The following is a 14,326-nucleotide window of genomic DNA, read 5'->3' on the forward strand; positions in this document are numbered from 1 at the left end:
GGAATGAATACACTATACTGCATAAATGTATTCTTTTCCTAACAATTTCTAAGGATCAGTTGAATGTGTGGACAGATCAGTGGTGGATCCAGAATTTTAAATGGGGGAGGGGCTTATAATCGGGGGAGCCATCAACATTTTCAAATTTTAACATGATCTAACAAGTTGTAGAAGATACTACCAACCCCCGCCCCCTATGATGATACGTCACAATACAGGGGCCACAGAGCAGTTTTCAAAGTGGGGGGGGGGGGGGGGCTGACCATGCCAAAAATCACAATCGTATTACATTTTTGCACTTGCTTTTGGAAAAAAGTGGGGGGCTGAAGCCCCACAGCCCCCCCCCGCTTCCGCGGCCCCTGCAATACATCGTGCTCACTCAACCATGAACATACGATATCAAAATTTGGTCTGAAGTGGTTAAATGATGGATAGTAAAACAGCATAACACCATAAAATTCACCTAAAAACAATTTTTGCCCAATATTTTTATTTGCACAATCTGAAAAACGACACCTGTGACTTTCAAAAATGGTCATTTTTAATTCAATCTTTAATTACTCATGCATGACTCAACCGATCAATCTCATTTTTCCCCAGGAGTTGCATAATGAGTGTACAAAACCACCCATGAAATATCATATCTCAAAATAATTTGGTTCAAAAGTTACAGCAATTTGATTCAGGGGGGACTTACTTTTTTTGTTGTGTATATTTTGAGCGATTGCTCTGTTGTCTTCAGTGATAGTTCGTACCCACTGTGCTTATGGCCAACTTTGGTAAAGGCATACATTGAATAAACTTTTATAAGATACAGTTTTTAAACCTTGTATATGTACTGAAAATGATGACAGAATATTTTCTTAAAAAATAACATTAAAACTGCATGACAGGTCATACAACATATTTCAACATGAACTATTTCACAATTTGCCAACATGACAATAAATACTAAGCTTAAAAAATATAGAAGCTGATATTGGATGGAAAAGAAAATCTATGTCATACAGCTTGAAAGACATTACATATGTATGCACTTAATGGTATCTATATGATCATGAAGTTCTTCTACACAGCTTGATAATGTTGATTTATCCAGTTTGGCAAGTACTGTGGTTGAGGCAAAAATAAGGGTTGTTCTGAATACTAAACCCCATTTTGTGTAACAACATGAAATCTATCAGAGTAACATGAAATAGTACAAGAGACGAAAATACTAGCAGCTAGGCAAGCTTTTTTACATAAATGTTTTTTTTTCATATGCTCTTTGATATTTTTTCTCAACATAACGAAATTTGGCCAGCCACCCAAATATCAACAATAAGTTGCCAGTGAAGGTTCGTAGAAAATAACCAAAATAGTAATTCGGTTTTCCAAACGTATATTAGAACATTGGGTTATCCAAAAAAGTATTTTTTTTCTTCATACTGTCAAAATGTGAGGTTGTAAAAGTTGAAGACAAAATACAAGACTTCGATATCCGTGTTTTGCTCACTGCTAAGTAGTTGAACTACATATTACACACCGCATGCTTAAGTGAACCCCATATCTTGTTTATTCTTTTTAAAAAAACCTCCATTGAAACCTGCCTCACCTCCTTTTAAATTGGCTTCACCATCATTTGTAGTATAAAAAACTCCATTGGAACTTGCCTCACCTCCTTTTAAATTGGCTTCACCATCATGTGTGGTACAGTTTATTCTTTTTAAAAACCTCCATTGAAACTTGCCTCACCTGCTTTTAAATTGGCTTCACCATAATTCAGAGTACAGTTATAAAAACCTCCATTGAAACTTGCCTCGCCTCCTTTTAAACTGGCTTCACCATGATATGTGTGGTACAGTTTATTCTTTTTAAAAAACCTCCATTGAAACTTGCCTCACCTGCTTTTAAATTGGCTTCACCATAATTCAGAGTACAGTTATAAAAACCTCCATTGAAACTTGCCTCGCCTCCTTTTAAACTGGCTTCACCATGATATGTGTGGTACAGTTTATTCTTTTTAAAAAACCTCCATTGAAACTTGCCTCACCTGCTTTTAAATTGGCTTCACCATAATTCAGAGTACAGATATAAATCCTCCATTGAAACTTGCCTCGCCTCCTTTTAAACTGGCTTCACCATCATGTGTGGTACAGTTTATTCTTTTTAAAAACCTCCATTGAAACTTGCCTCACCTGCTTTTAAATTGGCTTCACCATAATTCAGAGTACAGTTATAAAAACCTCCATTGAAACTTGCCTCGCCTCCTTTTAAACTGGCTTCACCATGATATGTGTGGTACAGTTTATTCTTTTGAAAAAACCTCCATTGAAACTTGTCTCACCTCCATTTAAACTGGCGTCACCATAATGTGTGGTACCATTTATTCTTTTTAAAAAAACCTCCATTGAAACCTGCCTCACCTCCTTTTAAATTGGCTTCACCATCATTTGTAGTAGTTATAAAAAACTCCATTGGAACTTGCCTCACCTCCTTTTAAATTGGCTTCACCATCATGTGTGGTACAGTTTATTCTTTTTAAAAACCTCCATTGAAACTTGCCTCACCTGCTTTTAAATTGGCTTCACCATAATTCAGAGTACAGTTATAAAAACCTCCATTGAAACTTGCCTCGCCTCCTTTTAAACTGGCTTCACCATGATATGTGTGGTACAGTTTATTCTTTTGAAAAAACCTCCATTGAAACTTGTCTCACCTCCATTTAAACTGGCGTCACCATAATGTGTGGTACCATTTATTCTTTTTAAAAAAACCTCCATTGAAACCTGCCTCACCTCCTTTTAAATTGGCTTCTCCATCATTTGTAGTAGTTATAAAAAACTCCATTGGAACTTGCCTCACCTCCTTTTAAATTGGCTTCACCATCATGTGTGGTACAGTTTATTCTTTTTAAAAACCTCCATTGAAACTTGCCTCACCTGCTTTTAAATTGGCTTCACCATAATTCAGAGTACAGTTATAAAAACCTCCATTGAAACTTTTCTCACCTCCATTTAAACTGGCGTCACCATAATGTGTGGTACCGTTTATTCTTTATAAAAAACCTCCATTGAAACCTGCCTCACCTCCTTTTAAACTGGCTTCACTATAATGTGTTGTACAGTTTATTTTTTTTAATAACCTCCATTGAAACTTGCCTCACCTCCTTTCAAATTGGCTTCACCATGCAGGTATATTCCATTCTTTTTAAAAAACATTATTGTTCACTTCCCTTACTTAGATCAATTGGCTATAATTATACACTATTCTTCCCTTACAAAAAGAAAACCTGATTGTACTCCAGCCTCCCCTGATCTGACATTTGCCTCTATTACAGTATACGTCTACTGTACATAGAGTAATTATCTCTTTATATCGGAAACTTCGTTTAACCGAATTGCCATGCACTCTCTCCCACGCGGACAGCATGGAATAGTACACACACGTTATTGACAACTTCTCTCTGGAGCCAATGTTCCTCTCATATAACTCTCTGCATGCATGCACTTCTGTGTGCATGTTTGTATGGAACACACACGACCACAATCTAATGAATATTCATCGGCGAGAGTGACGTCATTTTACGAGTGTCCTTTCAAACTGAAGTATTAAGTGCCTACCCAGCGGGCTAGCTAGCTAGCTCCATGTAGCTAGAGACAGGTAATTGGGTGGTACGTACCTATTCGGTGAATACGGCACGACAGTGCGGTACAGAAGTTTGGAAGTTGAATTAAATTGAGGACATAGCAACGTGGAGAGTCAGTTACTTAGCACACTGTATACCGCACTGTATACCGTATCTATCTAGGTCTAGTCCTAGACCAAAAAGCTTAGGTCTCTTTTATTCATTGTTTCACTGAACTCCGTTCTTCTAACTTGATCTGTTGTTACTACCGTACTAGTACTAGGCCTACTACGACAGTGTTACTGTTACTGGTACCGTAGTAGGCCTACTAGTTCAGCCAGCGCCAGGCAAGGGACTCTATCAAAAGTATTATTCGGATACAAATATTAAATTAGGCCAGGGCAGGCATGGCAGGGGAGTGAGAGTTGTGCGACAGCGCACAGCCGAAGTTGTCACTAAGTCACTGTTTTTTCCCCTTTTTAAAAGTTTAGTTTTTTCCCGTTTTGCTATTTCAGGCAAAACAGAAATGATATGATCGATGTAATGATGATGATGTGATGATGATGATGGTGGTGGTGGCTGTGTGACCTGGTGACTGATGATGAATTGATGGTGATGATTATGCTGCTGATGATGATGGTGATGATGGTTATGGTGGTGACTGGTGATGGTTATCATGGTGGTGACTGATGATGTCTAAGATGGTGATGATGAAATGATGATGAATTGATGATGATGATGAATTGATGATGAATTGATGATGATGAATTGATGATGATGAATGGTGATGATGAATGATGATGATGATGATGAATTGATGGTGATGATCATGATGCTGCTGCTTAATGATTATGTAGATGATTGGTGATAATGATGAAGATGGTGATGATGACTATTATTATTTTTATCATTGGGCATAAAAGACTAAAGTTGATCATGTTGATGAATAATCCAGACAGTCTGCATTCAGACACACTTTTCTTACATACATGTACATATATAAGGTTACATAAAGTAAGGTTCAGTTCTGGACGCTGGATCTTCTGTTCCTTTATGTCCAGCCCCTGGTGCTGTCTGAAAAGGCACGGTCTGGGGGAGAAACCTTATAACATTTAAATTCTGCATTACGCCACTAAAAATCAATCCTCTTCAAATTGTAATATATCCTTTATGATCCTTAGACTCGGGAAGCTCAGACTACAAGCTCAGGAAGACTATTCCATAAGTTGCAGATTCTCAAAGTAAAAAAGTTCTTATGTGTATTCTTGTCATAGGAGTTGCAAGTTGGAGACCAAACTCAAAGAAAGCCAAAAACTAATGGTGATATTGTGCTTGGAATGGCAGACGGTTGTGAAGGTGACTTTGTCATCATTGGAGGTGGTGTTGCCGGAGTATCGTGTGCAGAGCAGCTATCCCACCTTTGTCCAGATACCAAGATCAAGCTTTTTACAGCATCACCTCTCATCAAGGCTGTGACAAATTATCAGAAGGTATTCATATCAGTCTTAAAGGAATGTTATTAAGTGATTGGTTAACATTGGTTTGACTTTAAAAAATCTGAGCTGGAAGGTCACACTTGTCACCTGTGTCTGTGATATGTTACAAAAATGAAGCCCAGAAAAAATTGCGTTCGAAAATAATTATTAAGTGCTTCAAAAATTGATATATAAAGTGACCGGAAACACCATCTTAATTTCATCCCATACACTTATGTGTACTATTTAGGTGTCTATAAGACGCCTATTTACAAAATCGGGGTTTGCCTTGTAGTTTTAGCTTTTCATTCTCAATAATGGTTGTTTTCAGGGTTTATTAGTTCTAATACATGCACTTGTACACATGTTTCATCTTGGTTTGAGAATTTTTTAAATCAGCTGCTCACAAAGTTAAACAATACCTTTAAATGTTTCATGGGAAATTTGACACCATTGGGAAATAAATCACTCAGCGAACAAGAATAAGATTTATGACCAGTAGACGTTATGTAATGCCACTAAAATTTACCATATATTATAGATGGTAATGTTACTTCACTTTCCATGGCATGGCAGTTGACCGAGGCTTAGCAGGCTTCATCAAAGAATTTTTCACTAGCACACCAGAGTTTGCTTAACCCATAAGATCTCTCTATAGTATTATAGGTATTTACAATGGTTTTCACAAGGGCTGGGCTCAGCAAATAATAATTTATTCCCCATAAAAGCAGATGCCTTTACGATTTCAAGTCTTCACTAGAAATGCCAGTTGTGGTAATGATTAAAAAATTCATGCCAGATTCAGGGGGGGGGGGGTATCCCAGAAAATTATTATTGTAAAGAGTACTTGCTTTGATATTGATTTGTATATTTGGTAACATGAATATTGACCAGCGGAACATGCTGAAAGGGTCAATAATTATTAAAAAACAAAATAACATGAGTACATTATATAATGTTTTAGATATACTTCCCAAAAGGTATATTCTATGATGTTACTCATGTCATATGCAGAGTTGTATTTAACCATAATTTGATTCTTTTTTAGCATATTGGACCATATAGGTGCCCATTCAGCTGGTTTGGAGTACAGTGATATCAAGTGATGTGTACATGATTATCAAATTTTGTTTTTGTTTTTTTGAATTAAAAATAAAATATGAAAAAATCAAATGTTCAGGTAATCAGGGGAGCGTTTCATGAAAGGACTTGTCAGACGTTTTATCCGACAAGTCCTATGTTATCAGACAGTTACTATAGTAACTGCTTCTCAACCAATCAGAATCAAGGAAAGATGTCAGATCTGACAACTTGTCGGACGAAAATATTGATGAAACGCCCCCCATGTATATGTTTTTCTTTTGTCCAAATTCACTTTAAAGAAGTGCATGTTTGCTTAATAGTCTGCTGGCATAGACCCTGATTGAAACTTTGATTAACAAGTGGGTCACCACACAAAGACTAGCACATGTAAAACTTGCTGTTTTAATCCTGAGCGAGAGGGCCTTCAGTATACAAGTCATTGTAGGCTGTACATTCAGACCCTTTAACTTGGAGTGAAGGATTTGCACAGTAGACTAATGTTTGCTAGTGATCAGGACTTAGCACACTGTATCTCAATATTTTTTTTGGGGAAAAAAAACATTGCTCATTTTCTTCCCCCACATGGCAAGATAAATACTTGTGAAATCTTAATCTATGTAAGTCCTTGTTGATGCTTTCTATTTCTCAAATTTTGTCATTTCCTGTTGTTTTTCTTTCATCATGAAACCGTTTTAAATCCAGGTTTCTCGTGCCTTGGAAGACTTTGATGTGGAAGAGAAGCCATCTCAGTGGCTTGAGGTCAAGTGTCCTAATGTAGAGGTCATCAGGTCAGAGGTCAAAGAACTTGACCCAGAGCAACATCTCATCAAGACTTCAGATGGTCATCATACCCGCTACTCCAAGATCTGTATCTGTACGGGAGGAAGTCCTAAGCTAATTGCGGCAGATAACCCCTATATTTTAGGTATAAGTTTGGACTTGTAACTTTGGGATACACTTTTTCTGTTTATCTTTCTATTATGCCAGCAAAATCTGAATGGAGAAATGAATACGTAGTGACATATTTGGTACTTTTTCCATGTCATCTGGTGTTTTGCAATAAAAGCTTTTTAACTTGGGCAAATCATTAAATATTCTAAAGTGGCAACCAGACGAAAATGAAAAAAAAAATCAGTGATTGAAAATGCAAACTTGCAACTTTCCTTTATTGTTTAATGGCCACTGTGATTGTAATGAGGACATTTTACTTTGATCCTCAGTGAGCAGTAATGATGAAGTATCCATGGATTATTAGAATCTTGACTATTTTTTCATATTTTGCCAACACATTTAAGAGTTTTCCATTTTAAGTTCATGGAACTTTCTTGGAAGTCTTTCTTTTTTTATTGTATCATTGATTATTTTCAATAGCATTTTATAAAAGACATTTAAAGAAAAAAAAGGTTATTCTTCCAGGAGTTCATGCCTAAAGACCCCTACTACTCTCTGAAGATTTCTGGCATTAATGAGATTGTGATGAAAATCAACATTTATATCATTTATGATGTTATCTACAGAATTGCATATTTGATTGTCCCAAAATTATTCAAATTTATTTTTAATTATGCAAATCTAAACATAACCATCTTGAACCATTTATAGACTATTTGTGGGATTTTTATCAAATATACATGAAAAAATAATTGATATCAAAATTTTTCTTATATTTTTTATTTTCATGTATTTCTTTTTAAAAGTTTTTTTGTCATTGTGTTTTTCCATGGAATTTGTTGGCACACTTTCCTGATCATAAATGGCAAGATATTGATTGATTCTAGTTCGTAAAAAGATATATTTCATGAATTATGGCTAGAAAATGAATTTGCATTTCAGAAGTTGCATAGATTCAGAAAGTCTGTGTTGCAAAATTGACCTTGAAAAAGAAAAAGAAGTCATAAAAAACATGGCAATTCACATTGTAGAATCAACACAAGAAATGTTGAAGGGAGGGGGGGGGGATGCTTTTAGGCCCCCAATCTTTTAAGGATTCAATTTTCATTTATTTTTGTTCATTAAAAACACAAAAGAAATTCATAAAAAAATTACAAATAAAATATGGAAGACCCCAAGAAAAGCATAGCTTGTAAAGATAGGGCCTTAAACAAGATAAACAAAGTTTACCTAACTAAATATTCAAGTGCCTTGAGTATTTGTTCTATACAAGTATAATATATTGTTCTTATTTGTTATTTCCCCTTATGTCAGGAATCAGAGATACAGAGAGTGTGAGAACATTCCAGAAGCATTTAGAAGGAGCTAGAAGAATCATTGTGGTTGGTAATGGAGGCATAGCTACTGAACTGGTATATGAGGTGGAAGGATGCCACGTAATATGGGCTGTCAAAGATCAATCTATTTCAAGCACATTCGTTGATGCTGGAACAGCCGAGTTCTTCTTGCCCCACCTAGTGGAAGAAAAGAAGGCGGGTGATGTAGGGCCTTCCAAGCGGTTGAAGTATTCAGGTGAATCAAATAATATATCTTCATTTTTTAGATATTTTGTTGAGAAGGTATTATGTATGCCAAGTTGTGGCCAAAAATAATCTGACAGATGTGGTTGAATTAAAGGTCAAATAGTCAATGTATTCAAACTTGCTCTTATGTGAAGAATAATGTGTTATTGAGATAGTTCATCTTATTCCCTTTCCAATGATGCCTCTTGCATAATATTTGGACCCCCTGTTACCGCCCAAGGACCTTTAGAAAATGAGCGACTGCACCCATTTTGACCTAAAATAAAAAAATGTGTATAACAGCGCAAGAAGCGTAATGGATACATCGCTAAAAATGAAAATTTGGGCCTTTATGATGTCAATTACTCTATACATCAGTTATAAGCGAATTTGGAGTTGGCACAATTTAATTTTTACATTTTTAGGGGGTTATTTGACACAGAATGACCCCATATGCATAATGTCTATTGATTTTCATTCTTCCCTGCGCTTTGGATTCATACTTTGGTAAAATTAATTGTTCAATTCTCATTTGCAGTGTATGCCATAAACTAAGAAGGAAAAGTAACTTGGTTGACCCACAAGGAAAAGTTGGCCTCTATGATAACGAATGTTGATGGCACTTAAGCACACTGGTGTTTGTATCACAATCATTGATATCATTTCCTTTTTTTCTTCTTTAGTCACCAAATCAACAGGTGATGACACCAGCAAACAGCCTGGGGTTCTTGGTAGTGCGCTTGGCCCTGATTGGAGCTCTGGTTTGAATATGAGAGGTCAAGGGTCACAATCTCATTCTGTTCATGTGGAATACAAGTGTGAGGTCAGTAGATGTCATTGACATTATGGTAATCTGTAGTAAATAAATTTCTGCTGCATTTTCCTCAAGATGATATATTTTTCAATCCTACCAACCCTGCTTGTAAAGCAAATTCATGTTTTCATTAAAGACAAATAGGTTCTGTTTGCTTGTATTCATCCAGTATAACATTCTTCCATGAAGTTTATTGAAGGTAGTTGAAATAAATCTTGAAGAGAGCCCAGCAAGGCGAGGTTTACAATCCATTGTAGTAATGAAACAACAATTCTGATTGGTTGATATTGTATGCTGAATTATGCATTTGCAACAATAATTGTGATTGGCCGTTTTGTGATACTTGCAAACCTATGTGTTACTGAACTTAGGATTCAAAACAGCACTGGCAATTTCTTATTCAGGATACATTGGATCATGTTATCTTGCATTCTTTTTCAGATAGAGGTTTTTGTTTACATTTTCTGTGAGTTTTAAATGAACTTGACAGGAATGTTTGTTTCTCATTATTTTATCCAGTGGATCAATGAATAAGCAGCTCATCACCTGCGGATTTACAAAACAGATTTTTGATGTTGCCTTTTTTTTGTCACATCAGATCCAAGAATTGCTGACTCCTGATGAAGCAAAGAAGCTAGGGATGACGGACACTGTACCTTCTGACAGTGCATTATCAGACCATACAAACCCATGGCCTGTTTATGCCAAACTTACAAATGGCAAAATATATGGATGTGATTTTATTGTGAGTGCAACCGGAGTGACACCAAATACTGCTGTAGTACCATCTCTGAAACTTGGTGTAGATGGTGGTGTTGAAGTTGACGATCACATGAGGACTAGCATTGCTGATGTTTATGCTGCAGGTGATGTGTGCACTGCTACATGGGATCCAGCACCAAACTGGATCCAGATGAGACTATGGTCTCAGGCTCGTCAGATGGGCGCATACGCTGCCAAGTGCATGGTGGCTGACAAGACTGGTGAGACGATCCCTCAGGATTTCTGCTTTGAGCTCTTTGCCCATGTGACACGGTTCTTCGGTTTCAAGGTCGTCTTGCTGGGGAAGTTTAACGGTCAGGGGCTTGGATCGGACTATGAGGTTTTGCTGCGGATGACGAAGGGGGTTGAATTTGTGAAGGTGGTGATGCATTGTGGGTTGATGAGAGGAGCCATATTGATCGGGGATACTGATCTTGAAGAAACCTTTGAGAATCTTATTTTGAATGAGATGGACCTGAGCAGGTATGGTGAAGACTTGCTTGATCCAAACATTGACATTGAAGATTACTTTGACTAATTCACCATTTGCTTTGACATACATTGGTAATCTCAAAGCATAGATCAAGTTAACCTTTATGGCCCATTGGAGACTACCAGCGTGCTGGGACCTATGGAAAACTTGTGTTGTAGGAGAATCATTCAGTTGCCAATTGGCAAGGTTAACTTAGACCATACTTGTATGGAATGCCAGTTGTCAACTAATTCACAAAGTATGATTTATTTTAATCCTGCAGTGAAGATTTTCAACAGTATAAGTCTTGTTGTGAAATGAGAAGGGAGGAGGATAATTGAGTTTCAGTTAAACTCTTTTGTTTATGATCTTTTTCCATAGATAATGGAATATAAAACCTTTCATTCCATAGAAGTTTGGATTAAAATTTGTATGTAGAGACTACCATCCATATCATGAGATAATTTATATTAATGCAAGATATTATTTTTTTACCTTAATATATTTTGTTCATATCAAACATGGAGCGTATGATTTATGAAAATATATCATAATTAAAAACTTTTATCTATATGTGTTAGGGATGAGGATAGATTGACGGTGACTCGACATTTCCTCCTGCGACATTTGCTTTGGTTTCAATTCTCAGAGGGCATAGGGTTACAGTTAGGATTGTAATAGAGTTTTTTGTTCAGAATAATGGAAAAATAAGGATTAGGGTTTATTTAGTTTTTGAGGTTAGGTTTTTTCTTTTTGTTTGGCTTAATATGCAGATTTTCCATTGGAGCGATTGTTGCTAGAGCAAATGTCATGGAACTGGATTAGCTTGTTTGAATTCAATAGAATAGGGTAAATCTTTGTCAAATCAACTAAAATAATTTTTAACATTATGTCACCCAACTCCCTTCATTTTTTTTATTTTAGATATCACCAAATGTTCCTTAAACTGAGAAAAAAAATCTGAAATGTGTTACTCGAAAGGTCATTTGATGATTGCCGGTGATTGCAAGTAATGTGTTTTATCAATGAAATTAATCAAATTATTGTCAATTTTGTTTGATTGTACAGGCTGGTTCTGGAAAATGCAATAACTTGTTTTCTTTGAAGGCCTGTATTATTGGGTACGATTGGTGCAGATTAAAAACAATGAGGGGGTTGGTTGACAAACATTGGCTGATATGATGTCGAGCCAATATGCAAATGAGAAGGGAAGGGTGAACAACAAGGTACATCGAGTGCAATAATTCACTTGGAAAAAAAAATCAATATGTGAAGTATCAAAGAATAATTTTTTTTATATTACTCTTTAAGAAAGTAGTAATGCATCCTTAATTTGTTTTGGATACTGAAATGACCTGATATTATTGTTGTTAATTTTTTTAAAAGTTCAAGTCTACCAAAACCAAAAGTGGATTTGAACAAAACGAAACAAAAAGAAGATAATTGTAGCTCTTAAATTTATTCAAAATCAGATTTTAGGTAAGAAATTCATGATGAATTCACTTTTGCTTTCATTTTCCCAAACATTCAATACATGGCATGACTCGCCACTAATTGCAATATGAGATATTCCAGTGCAATGACTTCCCGGAAGGACTCTTAAACACCATAATAAATATTGATTAAAGTCCCAAGTATGGCAAATTTATGGAGTTTGCACATAATGCAAATCAGCCACATGTAACATTAGAAATTAAACAAAATAATCCAATTATTACAAACCAAAACAATGTAATTTGAATAAAATGTCTTGTCAAATATTAAATGAATTAAATGTTTTAAATAAAAATGCAAACATATCTGCCTCATTTGCATATTATGCAAATAAGCTTCCTAATATGGACAAATTTAAATTATATAGCTTTATTGGAGGAAATAATTGATAAAAAAATATAATTTACAAAATAAATATCGAGTGTGCCAGGTCATCTGCTCCATGTGATGTCAGAATTTTTTTTACAATTATTTTACTTACATTTTCAATGAATTTATTTTAGTTGCACATTCTGTAAGTTTTCTCTATTATCAACTTATGTTGGGGTGAACTTGACCTTTAAATTGTTTCATGATGTCTTTGACTTCCAATGAGGTGATACTGATAAACATAAGAGAGAGAGAACAAAGGAAATGAGAGATACGGAGGCCCGTATTCTGAAGTCGGGTTTAACTTAAACTTGGGTTTAAAGTTGTGGTTTAAGTATGAATAGCCCATTGTTACATAAATCACTAACAGTAGATATATCATTGAGCTCATTTTGCTTTCAAATCATTCATAATTGTCTAGGAAGTATAAATAGATGATTGTTGTCACCATCGATGAATCAGGAAATAGCATAGTAAACATAAGAAACTTAAACTTCATTATTAATACAAATTTTGACACTTACGGCTTCCAATAAATTTAGCACAGTTAGACCATGGTCTATTAAGTTAAACCTGACTTCAGAATACGGGCCAGAAAGTGTAGGGGAGAGAGAGGAGGTAAATAAGGAGATAGAATGTGGGAGGGGGAATGAGAAACATCCCAATGCTGTATTCCCATCTCTATGAAAATTAAAAATTTTATTTTATATTTATTTGACATTCCAGCAATATTTTACTATTTCTATATGTGAAAGAGGAGTGGGAAAGACAGGATTATATATGGAGAACTAAAGAATGAAATCAGGTAGAGAGATAATAGAAAGTAACAAGCAAAGTATGGTGAAATTTGCAAGAGGAATGAATAAGAGAAGGGGTCATTTCTAAGGTAATAATAATAATAGGCATTTGTATAGCACCATCTATTTAGAAACAATCTATTCCGAGGCACAATGTTATTATTATTACCCCAGCTTTAACTCGAGCTGCCTTTCAGCACTCGTGCATTCAAGAAATTAATCCTGCTGGGTACCCATTTACCTCACCTAGGTCAAAAGCACAAAGTGGCTAAATTTCTTGCTGAAGGAAAACACACCATGGCTACGATTTGAACCCACGACCCTCTGTTTGAAACAACCTGCCCACAATATATTTATGTAATAAAAATAAAACAATTCATGAGTTTTGAGGACAGATCAGAAAATACAGTTATGGCAATGTCAAAAGAAGATTTTCTTGTAGAGCACCCCCCCCCCCCCCCCCCGGCAACAGAATGTTGGTATTTACTGGCAGTATGTCATAATTCTAAAATAGAGCCTTTTCTGTGCTGGTCCTACATTTTTTTTCTATTAAAATTTTGAGATATGAGGTTTTAGATGCCAATCAACGATATATTTCCCATTCTTCCATCAAACCTATCAAAAACCACTCCTTCCCCCAATATGGGGTCCATTTCATAGAGTTATAACTTTGTCATTACGGCATCTACAGGGTTGAACAGCCAATCACAATCAAGGTTTTGATTATGGTCCTCACCTCCCCCCCTCTCTCCTGTGTTCTTCCTCCGCTAAGGTCGGAGATAAACAGCATCGTTGGAAGGGCCGCAATACATTGAAGGCTCTAAGTTGTACCATAAATGCTAAATAATAAAATTCACATAGTTGTAACTCTTTATAAAACGGCAAATTTCATGTGGACAGAACTCTTCCAAGCATCAAACAATACTATCAATATACACATCTCACATAATGTCATTCCTCCATGATAAACAGACCACAACCACAAAGATTCCATTTCATG

At 35.8% G+C, this 14,326-nt stretch overlaps 1 protein-coding gene across 4 annotated transcripts; it reads left to right on the forward strand.

Annotated features, from left to right (window-relative positions):
* The first annotated feature begins 3,636 nt into the window (after window positions 1–3,636).
* LOC121414309 (pyridine nucleotide-disulfide oxidoreductase domain-containing protein 1-like) lies at window positions 3,637–11,353 on the forward strand. Of its 4 annotated transcripts, none has more exons than XM_041607444.1 (6): window positions 3,637–3,653; window positions 4,882–5,097; window positions 6,868–7,090; window positions 8,371–8,628; window positions 9,302–9,441; window positions 10,031–11,353. In XM_041607444.1, the coding sequence occupies exons 2-6, from the start codon at window positions 4,945–4,947 to the stop codon at window positions 10,730–10,732; spliced, it is 1,476 nt and encodes a 491-aa protein (XP_041463378.1). In that variant the 5' UTR covers window positions 3,637–3,653; window positions 4,882–4,944; the 3' UTR covers window positions 10,733–11,353. The 4 variants fall into 4 exon arrangements, with proteins under 4 accessions (XP_041463378.1, XP_041463377.1, XP_041463375.1 ...); XM_041607443.1 differs by lacking the exon at window positions 3,637–3,653 and adding an exon at window positions 3,654–3,740; XM_041607441.1 differs by lacking the exon at window positions 3,637–3,653 and adding an exon at window positions 3,660–3,816.
* The last annotated feature ends 2,973 nt before the right edge of the window (window positions 11,354–14,326 follow it).

Source organism: Lytechinus variegatus, chromosome 4, assembly GCF_018143015.1.
Source record: "Lytechinus variegatus isolate NC3 chromosome 4, Lvar_3.0, whole genome shotgun sequence".
NCBI classification, from domain to species: domain Eukaryota; kingdom Metazoa; phylum Echinodermata; class Echinoidea; order Temnopleuroida; family Toxopneustidae; genus Lytechinus; species Lytechinus variegatus.

Bases quoted from the DNA above. Each gene is read 5' to 3' on its own strand.
- LOC121414309 (XM_041607444.1), top strand. From the start codon at position 4,945: ATGGCAGACGGTTGTGAAGGTGACTTTGTCATCATTGGAGGTGGTGTT. The intron at 5,098-6,867 runs GTATTCATATCA...TTTTAAATCCAG, and splicing joins CTGTGACAAATTATCAGAAG to GTTTCTCGTGCCTTGGAAGA. The intron at 7,091-8,370 runs GTATAAGTTTGG...CCCTTATGTCAG, and splicing joins AGATAACCCCTATATTTTAG to GAATCAGAGATACAGAGAGT.